Below are 14,983 nucleotides of genomic sequence, written 5' to 3'. Positions count from 1 at the left end.
GCTGCATGTAAGTGAATTCTTTTTACTACAAGTGCCTTTAGCACTGTACATTGATTAAACCCCCAAATGCCTAACCAATCAGGTTGGTTAAAATAAAAAAGGATTCATTCCATATCTAACAGTCCTAGCTTCTTAATAACTCTCATATTTTCATCTCAAGTAAGAAAGATTTCCATGTAGCAAATGCCCTTTCCAGGCATCTGGCTACTAGGAGAGAGTTCAAGAATTCAGCAACAGAGTTAGTCACCATGTTATGGGACACAATTTGTTACTTCTTGTCTGTAACTGCACCAGGAAAAGGTATTTAGTTTTTTTTTTTTTTTTAAATCTGCGTTGCATCACATAGCATGTACACATCACAAGGTTACACAACATCATTGCTATGCAGCCTCCTGTGACATTGCATATTCTGCAAATAATTTTCAAAATGTTTTCTCCTTGCTATTAGAAGAAATTAAAAGCTCCATTAAGAAAAAGCTGTAGTTTCTGAGTTAGTTGTAGCAGTATGAATCATTCAAATGTACTTCTAGCTTAACACTATCTCTCCAAAATGCTCTATGAGCATAAACCAAAGACTTAAACAGACTGATCTGGCAAATGCCTGCACATTGGAGTAACTAACTCTGATGAGCAGTCCTCCTAGTTTACATGAAACTGTTCATGTGAGTAGATAACTCAGAAATTTGCAAGGTCAGGCCTTTTAAACTGAGGCACGGCAAATGACTGATCCTTCTCCCATTGAAGACAATGGAAAATCTCTCACTAAATTTAGCTGGAGAAGGATCAGGCTCTAGATAATTTGTACAAGGCCACAACACAATCAGGGTCAGTCAAGATTAGAATTTTGCAATTCCTTGTTCTCAATCCTGTGCTGAGGCCATATTTCTCCCTGAAAAGAAAGTTTCTTGTACCAACCCTTCTATAGTAAAATAAAATTATAATTCGAACTGTTCAGAGACTGGCTGGCAAAGTACTTATTAACAATTTAATCAAACCATGGGGAAAAAAACTAATAAAAATGTCACATTTGTATTCAGAAGAATTAAGAACAGAGTAATATAAGTCAAAAACTTTTGGTTTTTAGTATTGTGCATTCATTTTAAATGTGATTTTTTTTTTCTTGCTGTGTTGGATGTAATTTTTTGTTGTTGTTGTTGTTCATGCTTTCTGCTTGGAGAGGTAGCTTTCTCTGTTGTTTGATGTTAAATACCTACTAGTAATGCCCACCCGTCTGGGACTTCTGGAACTGGTGGAAGTACAGGTATATCTACCTTCGAGTACTGCACAAAAAAAACACAAATTGGTAAAATTGAAAGAGGATATTTCATGCAGCATAAACTAAATGCAACCTGTTGTAAAGTTAGGTCTACAGGGAAAACATCTTCAAGCACTGAGACAGTCGAATAGTCAATATTAATTCCACACAGCAGTGGACTAGCAGCACGAGCTATGTACCGTACACAACTCTCATCAGGTATTTTTTGTTCTGAGTGTATAGCAAGGTCAGGGCCTTCTTTTTTTGGCACAAAGCCACTAGTTGTCTGAAGGAGAAAATCACTAAATGCTGAAAAGCCGTTTATCCACGATGCTAAGAACAGCCTGCTTCCTCTTAGAGAGAGAGAGAGAGAGAGAGATAGACTAGAACAGGACTTCTTTGCATTTCTGAACATTAGAGATACCTAGAATGAAAAGTATTACACTTCCTGCTATTTAATTATATGAAAAGCCAGGCACCGTTGACAGTTTTTTTCAAAGCTGAATGCAGTATGAGAACTGTTGCTTACTGACTTCTTGTTACACATGTAAAGGACCTTTTGAAGAAGTGAACAGCAGTAGCTGGAATACTGTTTTAGAACTTCAACCTCCTGTCCTCTCCACCATCCTGTCCCCTACAAAAATAGGAGAAAAAAATGTGGAAAGGACACTTGCGGCCCTCAGAGCTGTGCTTAATTTACATTGGAATGGGGCTTTTAAACTAGACTCTTTTCTCCTAGCCCAACTGAACCAGTTTGAAGAATTTTCTTGTTCAGAATATTATTAAAGTGATATAGTTCCACTTAATGAGGTGTAATCTTTGTATTTTTTTAGTCTAATTTAGTTGCTATTTTTTTGTTTAGGAAAATATGAGAAAGCTCAATTTCAGCTTGATTTAACTTTCACATATTTTTGTATTTGATCCCATTATACAGTAACATAGGCAGCTTTCGGCTCCCTTGACAAAAAGGGCTAGAGTCTGTTCTCACTTACAACACTGTAAATCTGATGTTACTCTATTGGCTACATGGATTTACACTGGAGAGCAAAATTGTCCCCAAACAAACTGAAGGGATCCCTGCATTGAAGAGTTTCCCAGTTTCTTGAAAAGACATACAATAATCAGGGCTGATTCACTTTTTCTTATGCTATATGTAGTACACTGTGTTTGTGATCTTTGTGAATTTATGGCTTCAGGCTGGCCGTTATTTAAATATATATTTATTTAGGACCCAAACTATAGCTCCTCCATAGAGCAGTCATCTTTTCCCAATATTCTGCCTACCAAAAACTGGAGTTTAAGAAATACCCAAGAAGCTCCAAAAAGACAGAAATAAACAGAGAGGGGACTGGAGGGGACAAAAAGCATAGAAGAGGAGGAACACAAAAGACTGCAGAGAGGAAAAGGCAGGTAAAGATTAGGGAATGGGGGGCGGGGGGGGGAATACTGTAGACAGGAGGAGGAAGGGAAGAGGTAAGTGGGAAAAACAAGGAGCCATTGTAAAGTGGTGGGGTGGCATAGAAGGAAAACCAATAGAGAAGAAGAAGGAAAATGGAGCCACAGGCAGGAAGAGTAGATGTGACAAGAAAAGCTCGAGGAGAAGAGATGGAGAAGGAAGAAAAGAAGAGAAGTGGGGACAGAGCAGAGAAGCCCTGGGGGTCGGAGGGAAGGGAAGATGCAAAAGAAAATCTTGATTTGATCCACATTCAAATTTTATTGGAGAAATGCTCAAAAGCATTCATCTCCGGACACAAGTCTGGCAATTTACTGCAGCTCCAATGGCAATAATGATAAATGCATTTTTTTAAAGCCAAATGGCTCAAGCAGCCGACAATGTTACCGCTACATAATTAATAACAATAAGCAATTAAAGAGAACAGCAGGTTACAACTATAACGCATCAAAATATATTAGCAAAGGAAAAAAATACATCACAGTTATGAGAAAAATAAATGTACAGTCTTTGAGGCCAATGTACATCCTCTCTTATGGGTAAAACTTGTAGAGCCAGAGAAAAATGTAGTATGGCATTAAACTACTATGAGGTGATTAACATCACACCAAAACCAAATAACACTTCTAATGCTCTGAGGAAATTTGAAACGTGATATGAAAAACATGACTGTAACAGCAAGAGAGAGTTTGCTGACCACTATATGGCATTAAACTTTGACTGAGAAATACTCTAATAAATAACTTACAAGACTGCATTTGTTGGCTCACATATTTTCAAAAAGGTCCACCGAGTTTTTCTTTTTCTTGTTAATTTAAATAAGGAGAAGGGGTGAGAAAACAGCAAAGAAGGATATAAGAGGAATCAAAACCACTTGTGGGGTTCTTACTCAGGGTGGGACCATGCCCCTTCCCTTCTCTGCACTGGCATTCGGGGACATCTCCCGGACATACGGCCGTCTCACTGAAAAATATTGCCCATCCCCCTCCCTTTTCAGATGCTGCTGCCATCACAGCTCCTTGCAGCCCCCTGTTAATGCTATGCAATCATCTAGCAGGTGATGCTCATAGAGCCATGCAGTTAGCTTATGCTTCCACCCTCACCAGGCCAGACACTAGATGGCTGGAGTGGAAGTGCCAAGGCTGCTCCCAACCTTGAGAATTCTGCATGGCACCACAATGTTTTTCTTTAGCCTGCCAACCACTGTTTAGGTATTAGCCCTAAGCATTGGTGTGTAGGAGCTAAATTCCACCCTCTGCTGCACAAGAGGGGGAAGACATTGTTTGGAAACCTCTTCTTCCCCATGCAAGCAGCAGGACACGGTCTCTCCACTGCAATCACAAGTAGTAGTAAGAAGGACAGACAGCTACTTCATTGGCCCATGCACCACATTCCCCAGTGGGCAACTAACTCCCCAGCCAGCTAGTGAGTATGCTGCACTCAGCGGCAAGTGCTAACTGACAGCAGATAGGATCGTACTTTGCTTCTGATCAGGAGAGCAGCAAAGTGCACTGCACAGCACTTCCTCTTGTCCTACCATGAGAAATCATTCCCTGGTTGGCAGAAGTCCTTTTGCAGAGGACACAGTGGGCAGCATCTGTGCTCTCCATAGCTGCCTTGGCCAAAATAGGATTTAGCTCTCGTTTAAACTAGGCAGTCGGCATTCATTAGCAATGGTGGGGGGAAGAATCCGACAAACTATATCAAACACCATTAACCCACTGCACAACTACTGCGATCCAGCATCTCCAAAAGTTGGAGGCTGGAATCAATACATAGTCTCCACTAAACTATCTATAGGCATAACAAGGGGCTGGGGATAAATGGGTGCTTCTCCACTCTCTCATGTACACTGGGGGGGGGGGGGAAGGGGGGAAATGGAGATCCTTGCTACAAAACCCCATACTGCCCCACAGTCTGACAGACGATCCATAGGAGTCAGACACACACATGAAAAGGCACATTACAGTGAAAACAGTATTGCCAACACCAAACACTCAAAAATCATGAGTCAGGCTCCCAAAATCATGAGATGGGCTTAAAAATCATAAGATTTTAAAACAATAATTCATGTTGAATTCTTTGCTTTGTGGATTTGGCATTTTTAAGTATCAGATTTTCCAGCCTCTCTCTGTAACTGCAAGGACTAGAAATTTGTCCCCCCTCTTTGTTTTTTTCTAAATGAAAGCTGAGATTCTCATGTATTCATATGACTCCAGGGACTAGGCTTTAAGCAAAACACTACATATCATGAGACTCGTGATAAAACTGTGAGTTGGAAACACTGAAACCTTGTTTAGCTGAATGAAATGGGGGACACAAAATTAATTCAGATAAATGAGGTTTTGGATAAGCAGGGGACTAGTTAGTGATGTTTAATACACATCATGGGACATGACCTCATTACAGATAAGGTACGTTAGCCTCTGTGTGTGTGTTTCATAGTAGATGTGCCATTGTCACAACAAATGAAAGCAAAACTGTTCTAGTCCCCGATCACTTATTTTTGTATTTCCATATGCACCCTACATGAGCCTAAAGTATAATTAACACTGCTGAGAAGCAACAGCAACAGTGGATAAGTCTCACTACAACAGTACTCCCATCATAACAGAAACACAAATGTACTAGTTATCGTAACAGTGTTACGGTAAGTACACCTTTGCACCAAATCATCAAAACTTAGTGGATGGAAAGGGGAAATGATGGATTCTTGATAAGATTTTAGTCAGCGAGAAATAATGCTGCCGAAGTGTAAGAGTAGGACAGTGGAGAGAGACAAGTGAGGATTTGTACTAATTTAATCAAGAATCAGAGGCCAATAATTAAATATAGCCATCCATCCTTCTTACAGAGCAATTCCTGATGTTCCCATCTGCAAAGAACTAAAACACAGTAAAACCAAACCAAACAAAAATACCCTGATAAAATATTTCTAAGGCTATAATGCAGAATTATAAAAATGTTTTGGGCACAATACATTTTTAATTTCTTTATGATAATTTTTTTTAAGACCTGCACAAGTTCATTCAAGCTACTATTTAAAAATTTAAATATTGTATACTCTGACTATATAACAAAGACCGGTTCCATGGCATTTTATTTTTATTAAGAAATAAAATCTCAATGTCAAAAAAAGATATTTAGCAACATATATATTTAACTACTGTGATCTTTTTCTCTCTGAAAGCCTTGGGGCCATCACCTACAAATCCATGACAATGTTTAAAACCACCTAAGACTCTCCATCAGAAAACTTGAAGTCTGCAAGTAGCTAGAACTCATCTCCAAACCTCCTTACTTGTTTCCTTCACCTTATATAAGCCACAACTTTTAGTTTGTTAGAGGCTAGAGGCAAGCAGAGGGCTTTAACACAAAGCATGTTTGAACAACAGAAGTGAGGTAAAGGAGGACTAGTCATTTTCTGAAAAATGGGGGCATTTCAGAAGCAAAATCAAAAGGTGGTAAAGAGAGTAAGAGGCCAACATCATTTGCTACCCTACTTATTAATTAAACCTGTCAGAACCAGCAGGCTTTGTCAAATGCTTCTATGAAGAAAAGAGTTAGTCCTATATGATACTGATGTTAACCCTGTAATATTTTCATTAATAACAAATAAAAGGGTTTGTTGCCACAATTATGTTTTGTGAAGGAGGAGAAAATGAAGTACCAAACTTTAAAATAAAAGGAAAGTAGTACAGTAGAACCCCAGAGTTCCGAACACCAGAGTTCTGAACTGACCAGTCAACCACACACCTCATGTGGAAACAGAAGTACACCATCAGGCAGCAGCAGTGCAAAAAACAAAAAAGCAAATACGATACAGTACTATGTTAAATGGAAATTACTAAAAAAAAAAATAAAAGGAAAGCAGCATTTTTCTTCTGTATAGTAAAGTTTCAAAACTGTATTAAGTCAATGTTCAGCTGTGAACTTTGAAAGAACCACCATAATGTTTGGCAAATAAATCTGTTAGTCTTTAATGTGCCACCAGACGCCGCGTTGTTTTTGTGGATACAGACTAACACGGCTACCCCTCTCATAATGTTTTGTTCAGAGTTATGAACACTTCCATTCCCGAGGTGTTTGTAACTCTGAGGTTGTACTGTATGGAAGAAAAGTGTACTGGCCCCAACACTTCAACTAACCACTAAAAGGCAGTATTCAGTGCCAACATGTAACAGACCACAAAGAACACCTTTTAGAGAGACAAAGAGACAGAGGTGAAGGTCGAACACCAGAGATCTGGACTGAGTATCATCCCACCAACACCTCCCAATCATTAAATATACACAATTGAACAAGAGTCACATGTACACATGTGAAAGAAAAAAGTCTGAGAGTGAGCTACAGCAGCCAGAGTCTGTCTATGCACCCTACAACACCAGTATTGCTAGTAAAATAAAGAAACTATACTGAAGCTCTGACTTAAAATTGGTAAAACCTAGGGCTGTCGATTAATCGCAATTAACTCATGCGATTAGCTCAAAAAAATGTACTGCAGTTAAAAAATTAATCGTGATTAATCGCACGATGAAACAATAGAATACCAACTGAAATTTATTAAATATTTGTGGATGTTTTTCTACATTTTCAAATATATTGATTTCTATTACAACACAGAATACAACGTGTACAGTGCTCACTTTGTATTATTTTTGATTAAAAAGTGTTTGTACTGTAAAAATGATAAACAAAAAAAATAGTATTTTTCAATTCACCTAAGACAAGGACCGTAGTGTAATCTCTATCATGAAAGTGTAACTTACAAATGTAGATTTTTTGTGTTACATAACTGCACTCAAAAACAAAACAATGTAAAACTTTAGAGCCTACAAGTCCACTCAGTCCTACTTCTTGTTCAGCCAATCACTAAGACAAACAAGTTTGTTTCCATTTACGGGAGATACTGTTGCCTGCTTATTTATAGTGTCACCTGAAAGTGAGAACAGGAGTTCGCATGGCACTTTTGTAGCCGGCATTGCAAGGTATTATGTGCCAGATATACTAAACATTTGTGTGCCCCTTCATGATTCAGCCACCATTCCGAAGGACATGTTTCCATACTGATGATGTTCATTAAAAAAATAATGCATTAATTAAATTTGTGACTGACCTCCTTGGGGGAGAATTGTATATCCCCTGCTCTGTTTTACCCGCCATATATTTCATGTTATAGCAGTCTTGGATGATGACCCAGCACGTTGTTTGATTTACAAACACTGCCACTGCAGATTTGACAAAATGCAAAGAAGGTACCAATGTGAGATTTCTAAAAATAGCTACAGCATTCGACCCAAGTTTTAAGAAACTGAAGTGCCATTCAAAATCTAAGAGGGACCAAGTGTGGAGTATGCTTTCAGAAGTCTTAAAAGAGCAACACTCAGATGCGGAAACTACAAAACCCAAACCACCAAAAAAGAAAATCAACCTTCTGCTAGTGGCATCATCATCAGATGATGAAACTGAACATGCATCGGTCCGCTCTGCTTTGGATCGTTATTGAGCAGAACCCGGCATCAGCTTGTACACATCCTCTGGAATGGTGGATGAAGAATGAAGGGACATATTTATCTTTAGCGCATCTGGCACATAAATATCTGCGACACCGGTTACAACAGTGCCATGCGAACGCCTGTTCTCACTTTCAGGTGACACTGTAAACAAGAAGCGGGCAGTATTATCTCCTGCAAATGTAACCAGATGTTTATCTGAACGACTGGCTGAAGTAGGAGTGAGTGGACTTGTAGGCTCTAAAGTTTTACATTGTTTTATTTTTGAACGCAGGTTTTTTTTGTACATAATTTGACATTTGTAAGTTCAACTTTCATGATAAAGAGATTGCACTACTTAGTACTTAGGTGAATTGAAAATACAATTTCTTTTTTTTTTTTACAGTGCAATTATTTGTAATAAAAATAAATATAAAGTGAGCACTGTACACTCTGTATTCTGTGTTGTAATTGAAATCAATATATTTAAATAAATGGTATTCTACAGTGTGATTAATTGTGATTAATTTTTTTAATCGCTTGACTGCGCTAGTAAAAGCATGAAAATGCTAAGTTAAAGTTATCGTTTTGTCCTTTGCTCACTGTGATGGTAACATATTACATCATATACAGTACGTTACCTCAGATCACGTTCTGCTCTCTGCCCACATCAAAACTTCCATGCAGCAGGGCAAGTCAAGTAGCTGCAGAGTTAATTTTTACCTTTATTTTCATGAAAAGCTCACATTAAAGGGAAACAGTTGCACTGTCAAGATTTGCAGAGACCCCCTCACCCCAACAGAACAAAATTAATCAATGCTAAGAGATAATATAAGAGTTCATTTACAACTGCGTGTATACATGTGTGGGTCTGTGTGTGTGTGTGTAAAGGAGGAGAGGTGAGTGTGTGGAGCACATTACACATGGAGCCATGCTGATAGCTGACGATCTTGGCCTTCATGTTAGGTAACTTGCAGTGCACACTTTAGGAAATAAATGTTTAAAAATATACAGTATGAGTGAGATTTTCAAAGACAAAAGGCAGTTAGGTGCCTAACTCCCACTGATTTTCAGTGGGAGTTAGATGCTTAACTGCCTTTTGTGCCTTTGAAAATCTCCCCCAATGTTGTTTAATTGCCTGGAGTTTAAAATAAAACAATGCTTCTTCCTTCCCCTCCCTCCAAGTCTCCTCACTGCTTTCCCTCAAATATAAATAAAAAGCTAGATCTCCTCCACTACATTTGCTTGCATTAATTGATGTTAAAGAAGTCTGTTAAAAATAAAGCCCAGCAGTGACATTTTTCCTTGCTAAAGCACGGTAGCAGCACATTACACACATTACAAAAAGGTCCCCTGGTAGGCTTGTGAAGTTCCACTCTGGCAGTAAAAGGCATCTACTGTATGCTTGCTGATTTATTTATTTATTTTTAAACAGAATGTGTCACAAAACCAGGGAAAACTCACCTGCTCAGTGTCTGGGCTTTAATACTGAATGGAGGAACTGGTTGCACACCACACATTTTTAGGATTATCTTTACCACTGGTAAATAAGACAGTCAAGCCAAAGTTAACTCAGTCCCAGTTTGGCGTTTTCAATATGGTTTAATCCACATTGTCTTTATTTACCGCAAGTATTGGATTGATTTGGGGGTTTTGAGAGGTTCCAGAAAACATAGCATTTCATGATCAAGGCTCCCACTTGTACAACAATTTAATTATCGGCCTATTAAACTCCAAAAACATAAACCATTTACTGAAACAACTAGTAAGCAACTAATCTAACTCTGGGTTACTAAAGGATATGCTCTAAAAATTATTTAGGGGAAGTTCTATGGCCTGTGTGTTATTCCGGTCAGACCAGACAATCACATTGATCCCTTGTGGCCTTGGAATCCATGAAGATATACACCCTTCCTCCAATGAATCACCAGCTCCCCTGGTACAAAAGATTCTAGGAAAACATCTTGAAAAGAAGTACACGGTTGCAACTAGCTAATGATAACTTAGGGAAGGTGAGCTCGGAAGCTGAACAGGGACTGGAAGGATTGCTAAGATGGGTATGGCCAATGGAATATGAATAGAAACAAAGGTCTCAAGCCCTGCAATGTACTGAGCACTCTCAAGATATGCAAAGCCTCCTTTTTCTTCACATACTCTCCATGGGCAATGGCATCATAGGTGCTCAGAACTCTGCAGGGTGTTTTTAGCACCTGCAGGTTTGGGCTCCAAATCCTGTTCATTGTGCTTAATTTGCCAAGTCCTAAGTCCCCATGAGGGCAGAGTTAGGAAGAACTTTGAAGGTGATTACCAGAGGCTTAAATTTCATGCGTTTTAGTGGATGAGAAGTCAGTGGAGGGATTCAAAGAGACGAGTAACGTGATCAGATTGATGCACAGGAAGATGAGTTCAGTGGCTGCACCTTGTTTGCACTGAAGAGGGGCAATGTGAGTGTTTGGGAGGCTAAAGAGGAAGATGTTGCTGTTGTCAAGGCAGGATATAATATGGACCTAGATACAAGATCTGGTTGTGGACATGGAAAGAAATGGAGACATCCTGGAGATAGTCAGGAGGAAAAAGCAGCAGGAACTGGACATAGCTCAGATATGTGGGTTAGTGGAGAGGAAAGTCAAAAACAACAGAGAAGGAATATTGACAGCCCAGCACCAACCAGTATCTACTAGTTATTATTATTTATTTCTGGTAGTGCCAATGATATGCTAGGCCATCTCTAAACAGATAAAAAGACACGATCCCTGCTCTGAGGAGCTCACAACCACAAGATAAAGAGACTTATGAACAAAGGATGTGAGGGTGGGTTATGAAATGAATACACTTATGTTAACAAAATAGTCATGCAAATATATTTTTTAAAGGATACAGAAACTATTCCCAAATTACTCCTCAAGCTTGTCATTAAGTCAGCAAGTTTCCCACAGGCATCCTGGCAGGAATGAGTCTCCAGGAGGGATTTGACAGTGGAGAAAGTAATGCCTTTTGCATGAATCCAGGGATTCTTCCCTCACCCACGCATGGGGTGCAGCATATGCGAAGCTGCCAAATGACTTCTTTCAAATAAAAGAAGAAGGGCTAGATTTTGAAAAAACTCGCTTTCATTTTTACACCAGCAAAATAACTGCAAGTGTGACTGGGTACATAAATAAACCCATGCCTCAGGGTCACTGTGGGTGCAAAATTGAGACCCAGAAGGAACTTAGATTCTAAATCTATCCCTTGTATATCATCTCCAAAGAGACTATTTCCCATAGCATCTTTTACAGGGCGATATCATGGTGATCGGTGCTGTGGGAATGCCATTGATTAGCATGATGGATGGGAGAGAAACTGCCATTTGCATGTCATGCTGACATAGCACTCCCAGCGAACAATCCCATTCCCTGTGGCCGATGAAGCACTGGGAGGAAGTGAGTGGAGGAAATGGATTGATGGTCAGAGGTCAGTAGAAGTATAAAGAGAGAGGAACAGCTCACTTTGTGATAGCACATTCCTTGCAAAACTGTTTCAGAATGAATATCCAGATCCTCACCTAGTGTAAATCAGCACAAACCCATTGAATTCAATGGAGTTTTGAGGAGTTGGCCTGTAAAGGGCTAGAGTCTAAAGCCAGCTTTGGAATCTCTTGCCATTGCTGGCTATTATCACTAGTGCAAGGCGTGGAAGAGACAATGACGATGCTTAGCATACCATTGTGACAGGCACCTTTCAAAAATTAAGATAGGTTCGGTCCCAAATACATGAAAAGATACTGAAATAAAAGATTGTCATAAACCTCTTTTAAACTGCAGTAAAAATAGTAGAGATGTACATGTGTGTGGAGACATCCTGTAGTGCTTTTATGTTTTGGGGGGTTGCTTTTTTTTTTTTTTTTTTTTAACATTTAGAATCCCAAACAAAACACCATTGTGCTAGTGCAAGAATCAGTAAGTGAAAATGGCTATCCACTAAAATAAACTGACCAGTATAGTTTGAATGTCCAAGATGAGTGAAATGAAAAGGTAAACACATAGTACAAAGGGTAATGCGTAAGTTAGATTTTAAAAATTATACCAGGCTTTAGCGTTACATCAATAAAGATAAGAACATTTTAAATCTATATTATTTTATATCTTGACAATGTCACTTTAAAGGGGAAAGCTGAGATTTAAAATTCTCATCCCCCTCTCTCTTCTTTACTTTCTACTTATCCCAGAATAGTTTGATGCTGTTGCTAGCTGCTAAGAGTCCAGACCAGGGATTCTAATTGGAGCTAGCTCTGCTCTCCATGGCTCATCTGGGGAAGAGAAGTACGCGGTTGTTCTATAAGGTTACAAAAGCCTGCATTCTTCAAGCTGTACAGTAAGTACACCCACACGCTGTTTGCTCTTCCCGAGGGGTGTGTGCTAAGCCCTGCCCCTCTCTCAGAGATGATGCCCAAGTCCAGACTGCAGGGCTAAGCTTCCCTGTGCTTGGGATTCTCAGCTGCAAACTTTTCTTAGGTGTTAGGCACCTACACTGTTTTAGCAAGAGAACAGGGGCACACATGCCTCACCTTGGCACCTCCCACTGGCTAGCTTAGCATGCTAGCTTTTGTGACTCCCATTCTCAGGCGCCTGTCTCTCCTGAGGCATTGTATGGGGAGCCTAGGTACATAACCCAGCCTGTGTGGATCCCAGTGATTTTCTAGGTGCCTAAAAGTTAGGCATGGTGACACTCAGCATCATCATGCACATGTTTCTTTGTGAATTTAGCTCTACCTAACTAGCCTGCTAGTTGTGGCTGATGTTGCCAGCTGTGCATTTTCAGAACTCAATCATAACTTTTAGCCCACTGGTTAGGGTGCTCACCTGTGATGTGTGAAATCCATAATTTAAGACCCTGCTCCACTGGGGGGACGGGGACGGGGGGCGGGGGAGAGAGAGAGAAGGGATCTGAAGATCTGAACAGGAATCAGCCACCTCTTAGATGAATACCTTAACCACTGGACTATGGGTTTTTCTGATGTGGGGCTCCCTCAGTCTCTGCTGCTGACTGTTCCACTGTGGATAAATAATACAAGAATGACTGGGCCAGAGAGAGAGGAAACATGAGAATGACTATGAAGTGTCGTGGTTAGAGGGAGCACTCAGGTGGGAGATTCAGGAGCCAGCTCCTCTGCTCCTTTTACATTATTTATTAACACTGGAACAGCTTCAACGGGAAAGATTGAAGGAGTCTCATGTCAGCATATCCCGTAACCTCACTCACTTTCAAGCTTGTAGATTCCTGTTCAAATCCCTTAACCTTATCTGGTGAAGGGGGGAACCTGAGCCATGGGTCTCCCACATCTAAGGGGAGTGCCCTGACCACTGGGCTAAAAGTTACTAGGGAGGTTGTCAATTTTCCCCTGCCCACCCAGGCTGTTTTGTGTAAATTCACCTATCGGGGCCCAATCTGGCAGTTGAGCTCTGAGCACATTTGCCGGATGGGGCTCTACAGGTGAGTTAGTGGAGAAATGCCAATCTTTCCTCACTGTGGAACTGCAGTGTGCATTGCCAGTCAGAAACATAGGCACCTTGGGAAATGTTACTGCAAAAAATATAGGCATCCAGTGTGTTTAAGCACCTATGTGGTTTGGCAGCAGCTGAGTGAAGATTTTGTGAATCCCAGTGGGGCCTGAGTCTGGGATTTAGTGGCAGTTAGTCACCTAAGTCCTTTTGTCCTCCTTTCTTAAAATGAGGATTAAGAGCATCTTTGCAAGCACTTTGGGGCAGGGAGCGTTTCTAATCCTATGTTTTGTGTAGTTACTATATGGTGCTATTACAATACTCGACAATAATCTTGTACGTTCCCCAAACGCTGGTGTAGTTCACGCCTCCCTTTAAATATCTAGAGGAAGCAAAAACTTAGGGATCCATCTTATATATTCCAGAGGGCCTTCAAATCCCATCGACTTCATAGGAGCTGAGGAACACTTAGAACCTTGCAGGTTGCAGCCCTTAAAGCAGTTTATGACTGACAATTGCTCGCCAGCATTTCAGAATGAGGTTCACCCAGATGGCCCAGTATTTTAAATCCAAACACTAAAAGGACAAAAGCCTGAAGCTAAAAAATATTAAATCAAAATATGCACTAGACACTAGCCTCTCCTTGCAGTTATGCGCGCAGGGCAGCGTTTCATGATAACACCTCCCTGATCATCTCCCATCAGCAAACGGATAGACTCCTTTACTTGCTGTGCGGGGAGGGAAGGGTGGGAGGGGAGAAAGGGTAATTACTTTTAAAGCCTTTTTTTATAATCTAAGTCTTTCTAATTTGAAGAAATCATCTCATAGAGCACACTAGACAGTTGTTAGGGGCCCTTGACTGAGGGCCCTTGGGTCTTCTCCTTACCTTTGATCTGCCTTATGAAAAGTTAATGTCCACCACGTCAGGACTTGTTACATAAACATACCCTTTCTCTAACTACTCAGTCCTGCCTGCTTCAACTTCCACCCGTATTACCCATTTATATTTAAATGCTGACTTTGAGCTTATACCCAGAAGCACTGACATTTTTAAACAGAAGTAGCTTAACTAGGGTAAACTGCTAAATATAATTTATTGATGATAAAGAGCTTGGTTCAGATTAAATTCCAGCAATTCAATAATGAACACATTTTACATCCTGCATCCGGGATATGTATCGCTCTCCCTCCTCTCCCCCACTTAACTGGGAAAAGGGGGGGTCTCAGAATCTGTGATTTCCTGTGGATTAGATATGAAGCAATCACAAGCACATATTTTTGATATCTCTATTAACAGACTGTT

At 40.1% G+C, this 14,983-nt stretch overlaps 1 protein-coding gene across 2 annotated transcripts in view; it reads right to left on the bottom strand.

The window, feature by feature from the left end:
- Positions 1–14,983, bottom strand: part of ZNF521 (zinc finger protein 521) — a 268,371-nt gene that overhangs the window by 37,008 nt on the left and 216,380 nt on the right. The window contains exon 7 of one of the 2 annotated variants that reach the window (XM_077810338.1): positions 1,215–1,280. The exons of the other annotated variant lie outside the window; for it this stretch is intronic. Within the exon in view, the coding sequence (XP_077666464.1) occupies positions 1,215–1,280 (66 nt within the window). The remainder of the gene's footprint in view (positions 1–1,214; positions 1,281–14,983) is intronic. 2 annotated transcript variants of the gene reach the window in all.

The sequence above is a fragment of the Eretmochelys imbricata genome, chromosome 2 (genome assembly GCF_965152235.1).
Source record: "Eretmochelys imbricata isolate rEreImb1 chromosome 2, rEreImb1.hap1, whole genome shotgun sequence".
Taxonomy (NCBI): domain Eukaryota; kingdom Metazoa; phylum Chordata; order Testudines; family Cheloniidae; genus Eretmochelys; species Eretmochelys imbricata.
Note: the sequence above shows the minus strand (reverse complement) of the source record. Positions and strands in the feature narration are given on the sequence as shown.